Source organism: Dipodomys merriami, unplaced genomic scaffold (genome assembly GCF_024711535.1).
Source record: "Dipodomys merriami isolate MVZ:Mamm:240054 unplaced genomic scaffold, mDipMer1.0.p SCAF_9, whole genome shotgun sequence".
Lineage (NCBI taxonomy): Eukaryota > Metazoa > Chordata > Mammalia > Rodentia > Heteromyidae > Dipodomys > Dipodomys merriami.
In genome coordinates, this window is record NW_027206512.1 from 62,951,684 (window position 1) to 62,965,796 (window position 14,113).

Consider the following 14,113-nt stretch of genomic DNA (forward strand, 5'->3'; position numbering starts at 1 on the left):
GGGACCACACTGCTCCGGCAACGCAGTGGCTCGCGTCCCGCCCCAGGCCTCGCTCCAGCCGCTGGGCCCCAGCAGAGGCCCCGAGCAGAGGCCCCGAGCAGAGGCCGGCTGCCCCCGGCGTGCAGGAGGCCCCTGCCGGCCTCCTCCGGGCCCCCTCCATCTCCAGAGCCGGAGACCACGCACACCGACGCACCCCAGGCCAGCCGCGCGCGGGGCTCCTGGAGCTGCGCCGTGGACAGGGTCGCATCTGCCCTCAAAGGGCCCACCAAGGCCTTCGCCGAGGAAGACTCGCGGCTCACTTTCTGGAAGATTCTGCCCTTGGCAGAAGAGGCTGTTTCCGCTTGTCAGCATCCCTCTCCTTTCCGCCCTGGAGATGTGCGGTGGGTGGGGACAGTCCCCAGGGAGAGGAGGAGGGAGGGCGGGAGGTGGGGTGGGCAGACCCCCCCTGCCCTCATCCCCCCACCCCCTCCGCCCTCCCCCCCTCTGCCCTCCCCCCGGCCCTCACTCCCTCTGCCCCTCACCCCCCTTCCTGCCCTCACCCCTCCACCTCCACTCCCCCCCCCCCCCCGCCTTCGGCCCCTCTGCCCTCACCACTCCCTCCTCCCCTCCCCCGTCTTCCCCCCCCCCGCCCTCACCCTCCCACCTCTCCCTCACCCTCCCAGCCCCCCTACCATCGGCCCCTCTGCCCTCCCCCTCCCCCCCGCCCTCGGCCCCGCCGTCCTCACCCCCCCCCCCGCCCTCGGCCCGCCGCCCTCACCCCCCCCCGCCCGCCCTCGGCCCGCCGCCCTCACCCCCCCCCGCCCGTCCTCGGCCCCTCTGCCCCCACCCCCCGCCCGCCCTCGGCCCGCCGCCCTCGCGAGGCCCCCGCCGCCCGGCAGGTGGCAGGATGCGGCCAGGAATCCCGCCGAGCACCCGGTTCCCGCGTCTTCTCCCCGTGGGGCTCCCCGGGACCCGGGTGGGAGCCCCGCTCCTGACCGCGGGCGGGCCCGAGGCCCACGCCCCCCCCGCCGCTCCCACGGGGGGAGGGAGGAGGGGACGATCCGGGACGAGCCTCTGCTACCCTTGGGCCTCAGTTTCCCGAGGCACAGGCGGGCCCTGGCAGAGGCGCGCTGAACAATACCCAGAGGACGGGGGTGGGGGGGCCGGGGCGCAGCGGGGGCCGGGGCGCAGCGGGGCCGGGGGCGCAGCGGGGGCCGGGGCGCAGCGGGGCCGGGGGCGCAGCGGGGCCGGGGCGCAGCGGGGCCGGGACGCAGCGGGGCCGGGACGCAGCGGGGCCGGGGGCGGGGCGCCACGCGGCGCGGCAGGCCCGGCGGGGCGGGGCCCGGAGCGCCCCCAGCCCGGCTGCGCCGGTCACGCGGGCCACGCCCCTCCTCCTGCCCCGCCCTCCGCGCGCACGAGCCCCCTCCCCCCACCTTCCCGTTCTCCTCCCCTCCCGCCTCCCGTCCCCCCTCCCCGCAGCCCCGTCCTCCCCCCACCGCGGCCCGGCAGGTAGCGGGGAGTTCCGTGCTCCAGTCCCGATCCCGAGGCGGGGCGCGGGGGCGTGGCCCGCCGGCTCCCGTACCCGGGGCCGCCCGCTCGGTCCGCCCCGCCGCCCTCCGCCCCCTCGGGCTGCTCGCCTGACACCACCGGCCGGCGCGCCCCCCGCACCCCGCGTCCCGCGCGCGCCCCGCCCCCCGCACCCCGCGTCCCGCGCGCGCCCCGCACCCCGGCCCGGCATGTAGCGGCGGAGGCGGCCGCCGCGGCGGAATATGGGCGGGAACCACTCCCACAGGCCCCCCGTGTTTGACGAGAACGAGGAAGGTAAGCGGCGGGCCGCCTCCCCGCGCCCCCGGCGCCTCCCCGCGCCCCGCTGCCGCAGCCTCCCCGGGCCCCGCGCCGCGCGGGTTCCACCCGGGCAACTCCCGGGACGGGCGCCCTGCGGGAGCCGGGCCGCCGGGCTGGGCGGGAGGACCGGGACGTGGCCGGGGCGTGGGCCCGGAGGCTGAGGTCGTCCCCCGAGCGGGAGCCGGGGAGGCGGCCTGGGTGCGCGTGTGCGCGCGTGGCTTACCTGGGCCGGGGCGGCCGCTCTTCGGGACGGCTTAGGGAAACTTTCCGGGCTGGCCGGCGCGGGGCGCCGTGCTGCCCCGCCAGAGCCTGCTGGGGGGCCTTCGGGGCTCCGTACGCGGAGCTCCGTGTTTGGCCTGGAAGGAGAACCCACTGCCCGTGCTGGGTGTCCACGGAGAACTTCCTTAGCCTCTCGGAAAGGCGGCGGGGTCCTCACCCAGGGATGAGAACCCCCCTGCTCCCTGGCGCTTTGGGGACGCTGGAGGCCGAATCGCGCGTGGGAGCCGCCCTGTAAATCGCCAGCAGGCCAGACCCGCGCCAGCGCGGCCAGGGCTCCGTGGACCGCGCGGTCCCCGAACTCCCGCCTCCTCCGGTGCTGACTCCCAACCCCACCGCACCCCAGGAACGAGGAGCGGCTCAGACGCACAGCCTTCCCCGTGCCAGGCAGTGTTTTGGGTGGCACTAAGTCCTGAATCGGCCCCCAGAGTGGAAGGGAGGAACCGTCTCGTCACAGATACAAGGCAGAGCTGGCTGAGAGGCCGGGCAGTGCCCGGGAAGCTGTCCTGGTCATTTCTGTTCTGGGGACAGCTTTGTGTGCTCAGATCATAGGTTCTAGAAATCCAGAGGCTGTAGGGGCTCTCCAAAGCTTAAGTGAAGCCTGGACAGGAAAGTCCGTGGGACTCTTGTCGCTAATTACTCAGCCAAAAGCCAGAAATGGAGCTGTGGCTTAAGTGGTAGAACACCAGCCTGGAGTAAAAAGGCCAAGGGAGATCACAAGGCCCTGAGTCCAAGCCCCAGTACTGGTATCTCTCTCTCTCTCTCTCTCTCTCTCTCTCTCTCTCTCTCTCTCTCTCTCTCTCTCTCTCACACACACACACACACACACACACACACACACGCAAAGTCTAAATGAGCACACTTATGCCAGCCTGCACTTGGTTCTAGCAGGGATCTAGGGACCCCTCCATCCCTAGAGGATGGTCCTTGATGCTAATGGCAGTGCAATGCCAGCTCCTCCTGGCCTTCAGTGTGGAGCAGTGGCTGGTAAGAGCTGGCTGGGGGCAGAGGAGATATTGTGGCTGCTTTGGTGTGTTTCATAAAAGTTTGGACACCCGGTGGCCCCGCCCCTGATTTTAGGAATCTGTGATTCTAGCTTGGGTCAAGGTCTTGCTTTAAATGATTTTTCTCCCTCCCCCCACTCCCTCCCACCCCCACCCTCTTTGTGTCTCGTTTTCTTTCACTTTTCTTTGCAGAGGGATTTGCCACCTTTATATCCACAGCTCCCTCGGTCCTTTATTTCACAAATAAATATTGATAGATTTGAAGTATCTGTTGGTAAATAGCTGGCTTTGGTGCAGCGAGCCTTTTCATTTGCCATTGCCTCCTCTCATTTTGCAAGCGGATTAGGTCTCAGTTGGTTATAAGCTATGTGTTTTGGTGCTGGGAGAGTATAAGGCTGGAACACTGGAGCCCAGTGAGACGTGGACTTGGGCGATACTGGCTGCTTCTCACCTCTTTCTTTGTGTAAGGAGAAAATGTTAGGTGCCACCCACCAGTGGCTAGGTTTATTTCCTAGGCACATTCTGATCTCTCTCCTGAGCTCCCTTCCCCTGGCTTGTCTCCAGGACCACAAGCAAGATGGAGGGCCCCCACCTCATCTCTCCTCACTCTCCTGCTTCCCTCCTGCCCTTCACGCAAGCCAACACCTTCTTCTTTGTCTGTAGCCCTGACTCTGTTTCCCGAGGACTTGGTTCCCCAGCGTCATGCCATTAGCCTCCTTTGGATCTTTATGAGCCTTCATTGGCCACACCACTTAATGGTGCTCTTGATCCCTTCCTTGCCTTTCCTTTCTTTGTAGCCACTTTTGCCATCTACAATGCTATTAAAGTACTTTTTTTTTTAACTGCAAGTTGGCTTTTGGTCGCTGTGACAAAAATACCTTAGACAAACAATTTATATGGAAGAAAGGGTTTTTTCTTTTTTTGGCAGATGGCTTCAGTGGCTGGTTGGTTGCTTCCTGTTGCTTTGGGTCCTGTGGTGAGGCATAACATCATGGCAGGAGCACATGGCAAACCTCACTTCCTCGGTTTCTGGACCCAAGTCCTTTTACTGGTTACTTGAAAGGGATCCATGAATGGGAACCATTGGGGTATTGGAATAAATATATTTTGGTAAGTCAGAAAGATGGGAAAGATTAGGGGACTGGGGTCTAGAAGGGTTCTCAGCACAGGCGTTCAGCTCCTTCTATCTTCAGGAGGAAAGTCTGAGCAAACTCTTGATTTGCATCAGTCTTGAGGGTGTGGGAGAGAGCTTAGGGAGGTTTGGGGTAAGGTAAGCTCTTGCTGCTGGTCTAAGTGACCCAGGAGAGCTGTGTTCTGAGAAACCTGGTCTCTGAAGAGCACAAAATAACCACAGGTGCAGCCACACTTCTGAAAGGCCTGGACTCCCAGTGGCAGCGTGGGCTGGAGACCAGGCCTTTAACACAAAGCATCTGGGGGCACTGCAGATCCAAACCACAGCAACATTTGTCCTCCACTCAGTGGCAGATGCCTTGAAAGCCGGATCTGATGTGATTGTCTCCTCCTGGAGCATTAGGAGCTTCTGAGAGAGAGAGAGAGAGAGTCTGTAGGTTTTACCCAGTGTTCTATCTTCAAAGTTTGAAGTCATACCTGGAATTCAATTGATTCTCAGTACACTTTTGGCAAGTGGATGGATGGATGGATGGACGGATGGATGGATGGAGTCTTCTTTTCAGCCACAAATGGAAGCAGGCTCCCAAATCATATCAGGAATCTGCCTCTGCTCTTTTCTGGGAGTGTGGTTCATGGGTGGGGATCTAAGCCTCCAGGTGACAGCCAGGCCTTCTCCTCCCAAGACCTTGGACTCCAGGAGACAGCCTCACAGCTCTGCATGCCGAAGGAGGACAGAGCGTTATTGTCACACTGGTTGCACAGTCCCAGGGTTATTCCCCAGTAAATCACTGCAACCAGGGAGATAGGAGGCTGGAGTTGGCTGGGCTGGGTCACAGGCCCGTGCTTGGATCTTGGCAATGGAGCTGGGTCTACAGGCAGTGTTTTGACTATGGGAATATATGAAGAACAACAAACAGACAAAAACCTCCCAGGGAATGCTGGGATATCAACAGAAGTAGGGCAAATGGATGCTGCTGAGAAAGAGGTTAAAAAGGAACAAACGAGAAAGAAAAAAAAAAAACTCCCAAATCATCTGCTCTAGCATCTATTACTATTGTGCTCCTTGGGACTCAATGGTTTGTGACCCAGGGGCTTGTCTCTTCCAATTGTTGGGTTCCCTATTGGTGTTAGTCAGTTTTCTGTTACTGTAACAAAGTACCTGAGGTAGCTGACTTATAAAAACATAGGTTATGTTTGCTCAGTTTTGCAGGTTTCAATTCATGATCACTTGGCCCTGTTGTTTTGGTTCTGTGATGAGGCAAAAAATCATGGGAGGATCCGGTGGCAGAGAAAGCCACTTACTCCATGGCCAGGAAGCAAAGGCAAGAGAAGAGGCCCAGGGTTACAACATCCTCTTCAAGGTCACAAACCCCAATGACTGGGGACCTACTGGGCTCCACTCTGGAAAGTTCTACCACATCCAAATAGTGCCGCCTACAGACTAAAGGTTCACACGGGGGCCTTTGGGGGAATTAAAACCCACACCAGAGCCCACATCCATGCTCTGTGCTGACTGGGACCTGTGGAGTACAGTGATAGTCTCTTTTTACCCGTGCACCGCACAGGCCTTGGACAGAGCCAGGAAAAGCACACCACAGCTGCTTTTTGAAAAGATGAACTCGACTAGTCACTCACTGGGGTCCCGTTTCCTGCATTCCTCTGGGTTCTGAAGCTACAGAGAAACAGATGCAGACGCTTCAGATTTATTACCAGAGAAGGTTGTTGGGAAAGGTTGTTGGACTTGAGGTCACAATCCCTCTTTGAAACTGAGGGGCAAAGAACTGAGCTTGCAGTGGAGACCACCTCCCTGCCCCCATGTCCAGCAGCTTGGTGGAGAACTATGAGAAACTCTTCTCAAAGACAGGACAACCTGGAATGGTTTAGCAGATATCAGACTCTTGAATATATTGGTTCCTTACCATCTAAAGAGAGAGCAGTGCATTTCTTTCATTTCTGGAAAATGAAATTAAATTATTCTTATGAAGGTATGTACAGAGGGGTTACAGTTTCATAGGTCAGGTAATGTGTACATTTTTTGGACAATGTCACCCTTCTCTCTGCTTTTCCCTCTTGTCACCATCCACAGGTTGTATAAATCATTGTCTACATAGTGTCTAGTGAGTACCACTGCTGTCTTTGTTTGTCTCTCAGTTTCTGTGCCACCCTTACCCTCCCAAAGACAGATAAACAAGAAAGAAACAAAGAAAACAACAAAGAAAAAAAGTCTTGTTTCCATTTCTTGGAGTTCATTATTTTATATGACCAGAGGCATATAGAAAGTCTTACTTAAGAAGAAAGCAAAACAGAGGGAAGATGGCTTCTTCCAGACAGCCAGCTGTGTTAGATGGAGGGAAGTCTGTTTCTGAGTCTTGAGGGAAAGCTTTAAGTGTGGAGAGGAGGAGGACCAGCCCCGCAGAAGGACCGAACAGCATAAGCAGGCACTGAACTTCAGCATTTTCCTGACAGAACTGGAAGGGACAAAGATTGTTAGGAATACCTGGTCATCCAATATGGGGACTTTGAGCAAATAAAGTAATTTCTTGCATTTTATCAGATCATCATGGAGTGGAACTAGAAATCAGTAGCAAGAGAAACTATAGAAGCTATACAGTGTCCAATGGAGATTGAACAATACAGTTTTAAATGATCAGTAGGTTATTGAAGAAATTGGAGTGAAAGGACTCTAAAACCTCCCAGAATCAAGTGAAAATAGAGACAGTATATCAGACTCTAATGGGGGTACAACAGTGCTAAAAAGTAGTATCTTTGAGAGCTTTTACTAACAACAAAGAAATCTCAACTAAATAGTTTTGGTTCTCTACCACCCTAGGCAGGAAAAAGAGAGAGGGGGAAGAGAGAGAGTGGGGGGGGAGAGGGAGAGGGAGATCCATCTCCACAAAGGGGATCAGGATGTGGTAGTTTGCACCTGTGACCTCAAAGGCCTAAGGTAAGGGGTGGTACCTCAGACATCAGTCCTATTTTTGGGCAAAGGGAGAAAGCCTGCCTTAAAATAATCAGTGATCATCTTAATCAGCTGGTGGCATAGATCAATGGTTCTGCATCCATTTAACAAGCATTAGGCCCTGTGTTAAAAACCTCCCTAGTGCTGAAAAATGGAGAACTATAGACCAATATTGTTGATGAAAATAGATGCGAAAAGTCCTCAATATAAGCTTGCAGACCTAACCAAACAACACATTTGAAAGCTCATACTCAGTGATCAAGTAAGTTTTGAGATACAAAGACAGTTCAATGAACAAAGTCAAGATGCAGAAAAACTATTAGATAACATTCGACATCTCTTCATGATAGAAGCAAAACTCTAAAGGCAGAGTAGAATAACAGCTCAATCTATTAGATGATATATTTGACAAACCCATAGACAATATCACCCTGAGTGGGTACAATCTTACAGCATTTCCTCTACAATTAGAATAAAGATGTCTATTCTTACTGTTTTGGTTCAGTATAATACTTAAAATTTTAGCCCAAGCAATAAGGCAAGAAAAAAGGAACAAAAAATATAGGAAAGGAAAAGCCAAATTATTTCTATTTTCAGATGACAGGATCTTATACTTGTAAGAACCTAAAGGTTCCTCCAGAAGATTCTGAGACCTGACAAGAGACTAATATCCAGAATATATACATAAACAAAAAATTAAACACAAAAGTACGCTAATCCATAAACAGGCAGATATATTGGACAGGTAGTTTTCAAAAGAAGTAGAAATAGCCAATAAATACATGAAGAAGGGCTCAACATCCTTCACCATAAAGGAAATGCAAATCAAAACCCCATTGAGATTCCATCAGAAAGGCAATCATCTTGACTTAAACAACCACAAATGCTGGCAAGGATGCTGGGTAGGGTGGGAAGAGAAGAACCCTCGGACACTGGGTGAGAATGTAAATTAGTTCTGCCATGATGGAAATCAGCATGAATATACCTCAAAATTCTACGAATAGACTTGTTTATGACCCTACTCTACCTTGGTGGATATATACCGGAAGGATGTGAGTCAGAATCTAGTGGAGATGCTACATGCACACCCTGGTTTATTGCAGCACCGCTCACACAGTCAAGCTGTGGAACCAGCTAACAGATAATAAAACATGGTTTATGTACACAAGTGACTGCTATTCAGCCATAAAGAGCAGCATTATTTCATTGGTAGGAACACATGGAATTGGAGGGCATTATATTATGAAAAATAGGACGGACTCAGAAGGACCAATATCTCATCTGTAGGATCTGGACGTGAGGGAGGCCAAGGTCTGATTTCAGAAGCTGGGCTCTACCAAGCTCTGTGGAGACAGTGATGATGTCATGGCCATGTGTCCTGCATTGGGGTGTCTGCTGCCCACTCCCCGATGTTCCAGTGGCCTTTAAAGTCTTGTTCTTGCTGATGGTCTTGGCATTCCCAGGAGAGGCCAGTGCTGGTGTGCAGGCTTTAAGGAGGCCAGACAGTGGCCAGTGTCCCTAGAAAAAGAGCTGTCACTTCAGAAAGCCCTTGGGTGACTAGTGTTGAAGATTGAATTGTGTCCCCCAGAATAAGAAGAGCTGAAATCCTAAAAGCCACACCCCATGTGACTGCAGAATATGACCTGGTTTTCACCTTCCCCAGATCTTACTGAACCCCTACACATTGTGGGTGCATGGACTTCCGGCCTCAGGAGGCTAAGCAACAGAAATGAGCCCCCCCTTCTCCCGCTCCCCGCAGGGACCCCCCTGCTGGAAGTGCAGGCCTGTGCATGTGCTACCGTGCTTTGCAAGCAAACCTTCAAAGCTTAGAGAGCAATCGTGGAGCCAGGCCTGCAGCGTGCGCCTGCCCTGGTTGTGCACTGGCAAAGCCGCTCCTGACAGTTCTAAGATAAGGGGTCACTGTGGCTTTATCTCAGGAGAGCTGCAGACTGAAGGATGGGTTGACAGAGGAAAGAAATCAGTGGCCGGAAGACATAAAAATCCAGGGAGGATGGGCATGGTGGCCAGGCAGAATGTAATCCAAAGGAAGTGTAATACATGGGAGGTAGAGATAGGAGAACCGTTTTCAGAGGCCAACTGGGCCAAAAAACACAAAAGTCTATTTGAAGAATAACTAAAGCAAAAAGGCTGGAGTCTGTGGCTCCAGTGGTAGAGTGTTCACCCAGTGAAGTTCTGAGTTCAAACCTCAGTGCCACCAGAAAACAGAGAGAAAGGAAATCCTGCATGGATAGGTTCAGTTCTGCTCACTAGGTAGGCCTGTGTGTGTGTTAACCCAAATCCACGTATAGGTGCCTTGCGAGCCTTCTAGCCCCTTGTTCCTATGGAAATGGCTACTGAGCTCCCATTTCCAGAAAGTGTAGCTTATTAGACTCCAAATTCTGCCGCAGCAGAATTCTCTACTGATCACTTAAGTGGTATATTTATAAATTCCATTAAAATGTAATTATTATGAAGCACACTTTTCAAACAAAATCGAAAAGTCACTGCATGTCGTATTTCATAAATTCCAACACAGGTTTGTGTGCGTGCGTGTGCGTGTTGTGTGTGTGCGTGCGTGCGTGTGTGTGTGTGTGTGTGTGTGTGTGTGTGTGTGTGTGTCCCTTTTCTCTGGAATATAATTACTCCATTTATCTTCCTGGAGAGACAGAGGAGCTCTCCCATGCCTTAACCAGAATTATGCTTTCCCTGGATTATGCATTTGAAAATGATTTGCATTGGCGTTTTATTTCTCCCAGAAACTAATAAGTGTTCCTGATCTTTCTGAGGTATCATGCTCCTAAACTGTGGTTGTAAATCTTGCTTAAGTTCTATTTCACCAATCCCTGTCATTTTTTCTGACATGGAAGGACAAGAAGAGAAACAAAAGTATAACTCATGATTAAAGTAAATATGACCTAAGATCAGGCCTTGGCATGTAGGTGGGCGGTTTGGTTTGTTTCTTGGCTGATGAGGGAGATGGTCCTGTTCTCCATTTTTCCGGGTGCATCTATCTCTCTGTAGTTAACAAGACTAGATCCTGACATAAATTCATGGCTATAGTCTGCAGGGCAGAGGTTGGGTTAAAAGCAGTTGGAAGCAATATCCACTTTAAAAACCGCAGTGTACGATGTGTTGACAGGCCCTCTTTCTCCTTTTAAATGATGTTCCTTTGCAAGCTCAGCCTGTGACTTGAAAGCTCAGAATTTTTATCAGCAACCTCAAATTTGTATCTGGCCATTTAGTAGACGATCACATTGAACGTTTCTCATTTGTTGACTCATTTTCCTCTTTGTCCCCAATCTACTGCTCCCCGAGCTCCCCATCTTCCCAGATGCCAACTCCAGGGTCCCCTTGACTTCTCTGCACATTTCACAGTCCACCATCTGCGCTCCTGACACACCTGACTCAGCATTCCACTGTCAGCCCGCCTTTACAGGACTCTGAAGTCTGGGATAGGCATCCTTTAGTTCAGGAGCCCATTTGTTTTCAGTCCTTCAGAGTGTATCAAAGGACACATGTTTGGTTCAGCGTTTGGTTCAGGCCACACCCACTGGAAAAGAATATGTGCCTTGTAGTTTGTTCTTGCCATAGTGTTTGACAAATGTCACTGTGGGTCAGTCCAATTGTCTCTATCCTTCTTTATTTTAAATTGCATTTGTTTTTTTAAATTAGCATACATTAGGAAAATGCAAGGGTTTCATTATGGTTGCCAGAAGCATTATGATCATCATCACCATCATCATCATTAGAACTAGATTCCACAAGCGAGCTAAAACTTCTGATACTTATCTTTCCGGTCTTAGCCTTTCCTGCTCAGTGTGCCATTCCCCAGTTCCATCTGCTCTCTTGCCAGCGATGTAATTTCATTTCTCTTATGGTGGAGTAATATTCCATACCTGTGTAATTTTCTTTACCCATTAATCTGTTGTTGAACACCTCATCTGATTCCCCAGCCTGGCTGCTGTGTATAGAGCCACAGTTTAAGAATAGCTGTGCAGGTGTTTTTCTTGTGTATTGATTTGCATTCCCTCAGATGTGTGTGTGTGTGTGTGTGTGTGTGTGTGTGTGTGTGTGTATGAATACACACACACACACACACACACACACACACACACACATCTCCAGAAATTATCTTGGCTGAGTTTTGTTGCTTTTCACTTATTAATGAGAAGGGGGTGTTAATATCTGTATGTGAGCGTGAGCTTTCTGTCCCCTGTGGTGTGGGCAGTGTGTGCTCACTTCTGCATGATGCTGACCGGGGTCTGTGCAGTTCCCATGATTACATCTCCTTGTTGGGTTGACTTACCATTGTGAAGGACTCTCCATCCCTGCCAGCACTGCTTGTCTTGACTTCTACGTGGCTGCTCATAATAAAGCCACACCGCCTTTGTCGGGTTGCTGTTAAAGGTCACTTTAAATCATATCTAGTTGTAATTTTGTGGTCTTATCTGAAAAATTCTGCCTTTTAATTGAAGTGTTTAGTCTTTGTTTAATGTAACCATTGATGTGTTTGGGTTGAATCTTACTATATCTTTGCATTTGCTTTCTATTTATTTCCCCCTCCCTTTTTTTGTATTAGTTTAATAGCCAGGTGCTGGTGGCTCACATTTGTAATCCTAGCTACTCAGAAGACTGAGATCTGAGGATCACAATAACAATTTTTGCCTTCTGTTCTAACACAAGTATTATGTTTTTAGCTAAAGCTCTTTTAGTTTTTAAGTGGTTGCTGTAGGAATTACAAGTTACCGACTGAACGCACCATAGCCTGATTTGCAATGATCCCTTGGTCTCTGTGTAATAAAAGACACGTACAATCTGGGTGTTGGTGATTCACACCTGTAATCCTGGCTTCTCAGAAATCTGAGATGAGAAGATTGCAGTTCAAAACCAGCCTGGGCAGGAAAGTCCATGAGACTCTTTCTTCCAATTAAACACCAGAAATCTTTAAGTGGAGCTGTGGCTCAAATGCTCAAGTGTTAGAGCACTCGCCTTGTGCAAAAACAAACAACAAACAAATCTGCAACACTTCCAGACAGGAGTGGGTACCTCACATCTCTAATCCTACTACTCTGGAGGCTGAGATCTGAGGGTCATGGATCAAAGCCAGTCCAAGAAAGTCCATGAGACTCTTAACTACAATTAACCAGCAAAAGGCTGGGACTGAAGCTGTGGCTCAAGTGATAGAGAGCCAGCCTTGAGCCAGAAAACTCAGGGACAGTGCCCATGCCCTGAGTTCAAGCCACAATACCTGCACACGCACACACACACACACACACACACACACACACACACACACACACACACACACACACACACAGCAGTAAAACTACATTTCCCTATTTATTGTCCAGTCTGTATGTAATATAAAATGCATGGTGTGTGACTACTTTTAATAGCAAATTGTTATTTTTAAAGAAACAATTTCTCTATTTACTGATATATATAATACTACTAATGTTCTTAATTACTTTTTTTAGCTACATAATTTTCCTTCAGCTTTACAAATTCCTTTACCCTTTCTTGTAAAGCTAGCTTCACCGAGGAACAAATTATTGCAGCTTGCATTTAAGTAAAATATTTTTATTTCACTTTGCTTCTGAAGAGTGTTTCCATTGGACATTGACTTATAAGTTGACATTTTCCCCTAGCACCTAAAGATATATGTGTGTTCTTGACATTGTTCTTTGTGTTGAGAAGCCAGGCATCTTCCAGACTGTTCATCCAGTAATGTGTCTTCTTATCCCAGGAGGCTTTGAGGATTTTACTTCATCTTTGGCTTTCAGTGTTGCCTCTGATATGTCCAGACATGACTGTTTTGTTTTACTTTCTGCTTAGGGTTTGTAGTGCTTCTTCGACAGTAGATTGATATTTTGGAAAATTTTGGGCTACTGTTTTCTAGTTTGTGTCACATTCTCTTTCCTCTTCCTCCTAACAATCACATATATGTCAGAGATTGTCTATGTGCAGTATATTTTCTCTGCATAATTTGGACTCTTTTCCACTGAACCATCTTCAGGTTCACAGATTCTCTCTATTCTTGCTATTTAATAAAATTTCAGATTTAAGACATTATATTGTTCAGTTCTAAGGCTTTCATTGCATTTCTTTCCCCAAACTCCCATCTTTCTGCTGAAGTCCCTCCTATGTCTGGCCTCTGTATTCATTTTCCCCTGTAAATCCTTTAACAGCTCTGCAGATGTCACACGTTCATCACGAGCCAGTGTTGGTGGGTGGGCTCCTCTTCACTGTGGAAGATGGGCCATTTCTTCATGTGTGCTCTAATTTCCTTTGCATGCGAGACATTGTAGACAGGATCACTCCTGCCTAAACATGTTTAGCATAGCAGGTGTGAGCACACATTCTTTTCTAGTGCTTTAAGGATAATGAGCTGTTTTATTCAATATACTGTAGTGTGTGTGTGTGTGTGTGTGTGTGTGTGTGTGCGCGCGCGCGCGCACGTGCGCGTGTGCGCTCTGGTACTACAGGTTGAACTCAGGACCTGGTACTGCCCCTGGGATTTTTTTGCCTAAAGCTGGGACTCTACAACTTTAGCCATAGTGCCACTTCTGGCTTTTTGCTGGTTAATTGTAGGAAGAGTCGGCCCTGGGTTGGCTTTGAACCATGGTCCTCAGATCTCAGCCTCCAGAGTAGCTAGGATTATAGATGTGAGTCAACAGCATCCAGTTTTCTATTGCAATTTTCTTTTTTTTCGGGGGGGGGTCCGGTCGTGGGGCCTGAACTCTGGGCCTGGGCGCTGTCCTTCAGCTCATTAGCTCAAGGCTAGCACTCTACCACTTGAGCCACAGTGCCACTTCTGGCTTTTTTTCTGTTGCTTATGTAGTGCTGAGGAATCGAACCCAGGGCCTCAGGCATGCAAGGCAAGCACTCTACCACTGAGCCACCTTCCCAGCCCTGC

The 14,113-nt window shown here is 50.6% G+C and overlaps 1 protein-coding gene across 2 annotated transcripts in view; it reads left to right on the forward strand.

The window, feature by feature from the left end:
• Positions 1-1,707: 1,707 nt before the first annotated feature.
• Positions 1,708-14,113, forward strand: part of Stk32b (serine/threonine kinase 32B) — a 178,938-nt gene continuing 166,532 nt past the window's right edge. Inside the window, exon 1 of one of the 2 annotated variants that reach the window (XM_070012411.1) lies at positions 1,708-1,800. In XM_070012411.1, coding sequence (XP_069868512.1) covers positions 1,749-1,800 — 52 coding nt within the window. In that variant the 5' untranslated portion in view covers positions 1,708-1,748. The remainder of the gene's footprint in view (positions 1,801-14,113) is intronic. The other variant, XM_070012414.1, reaches the window with a different exon arrangement.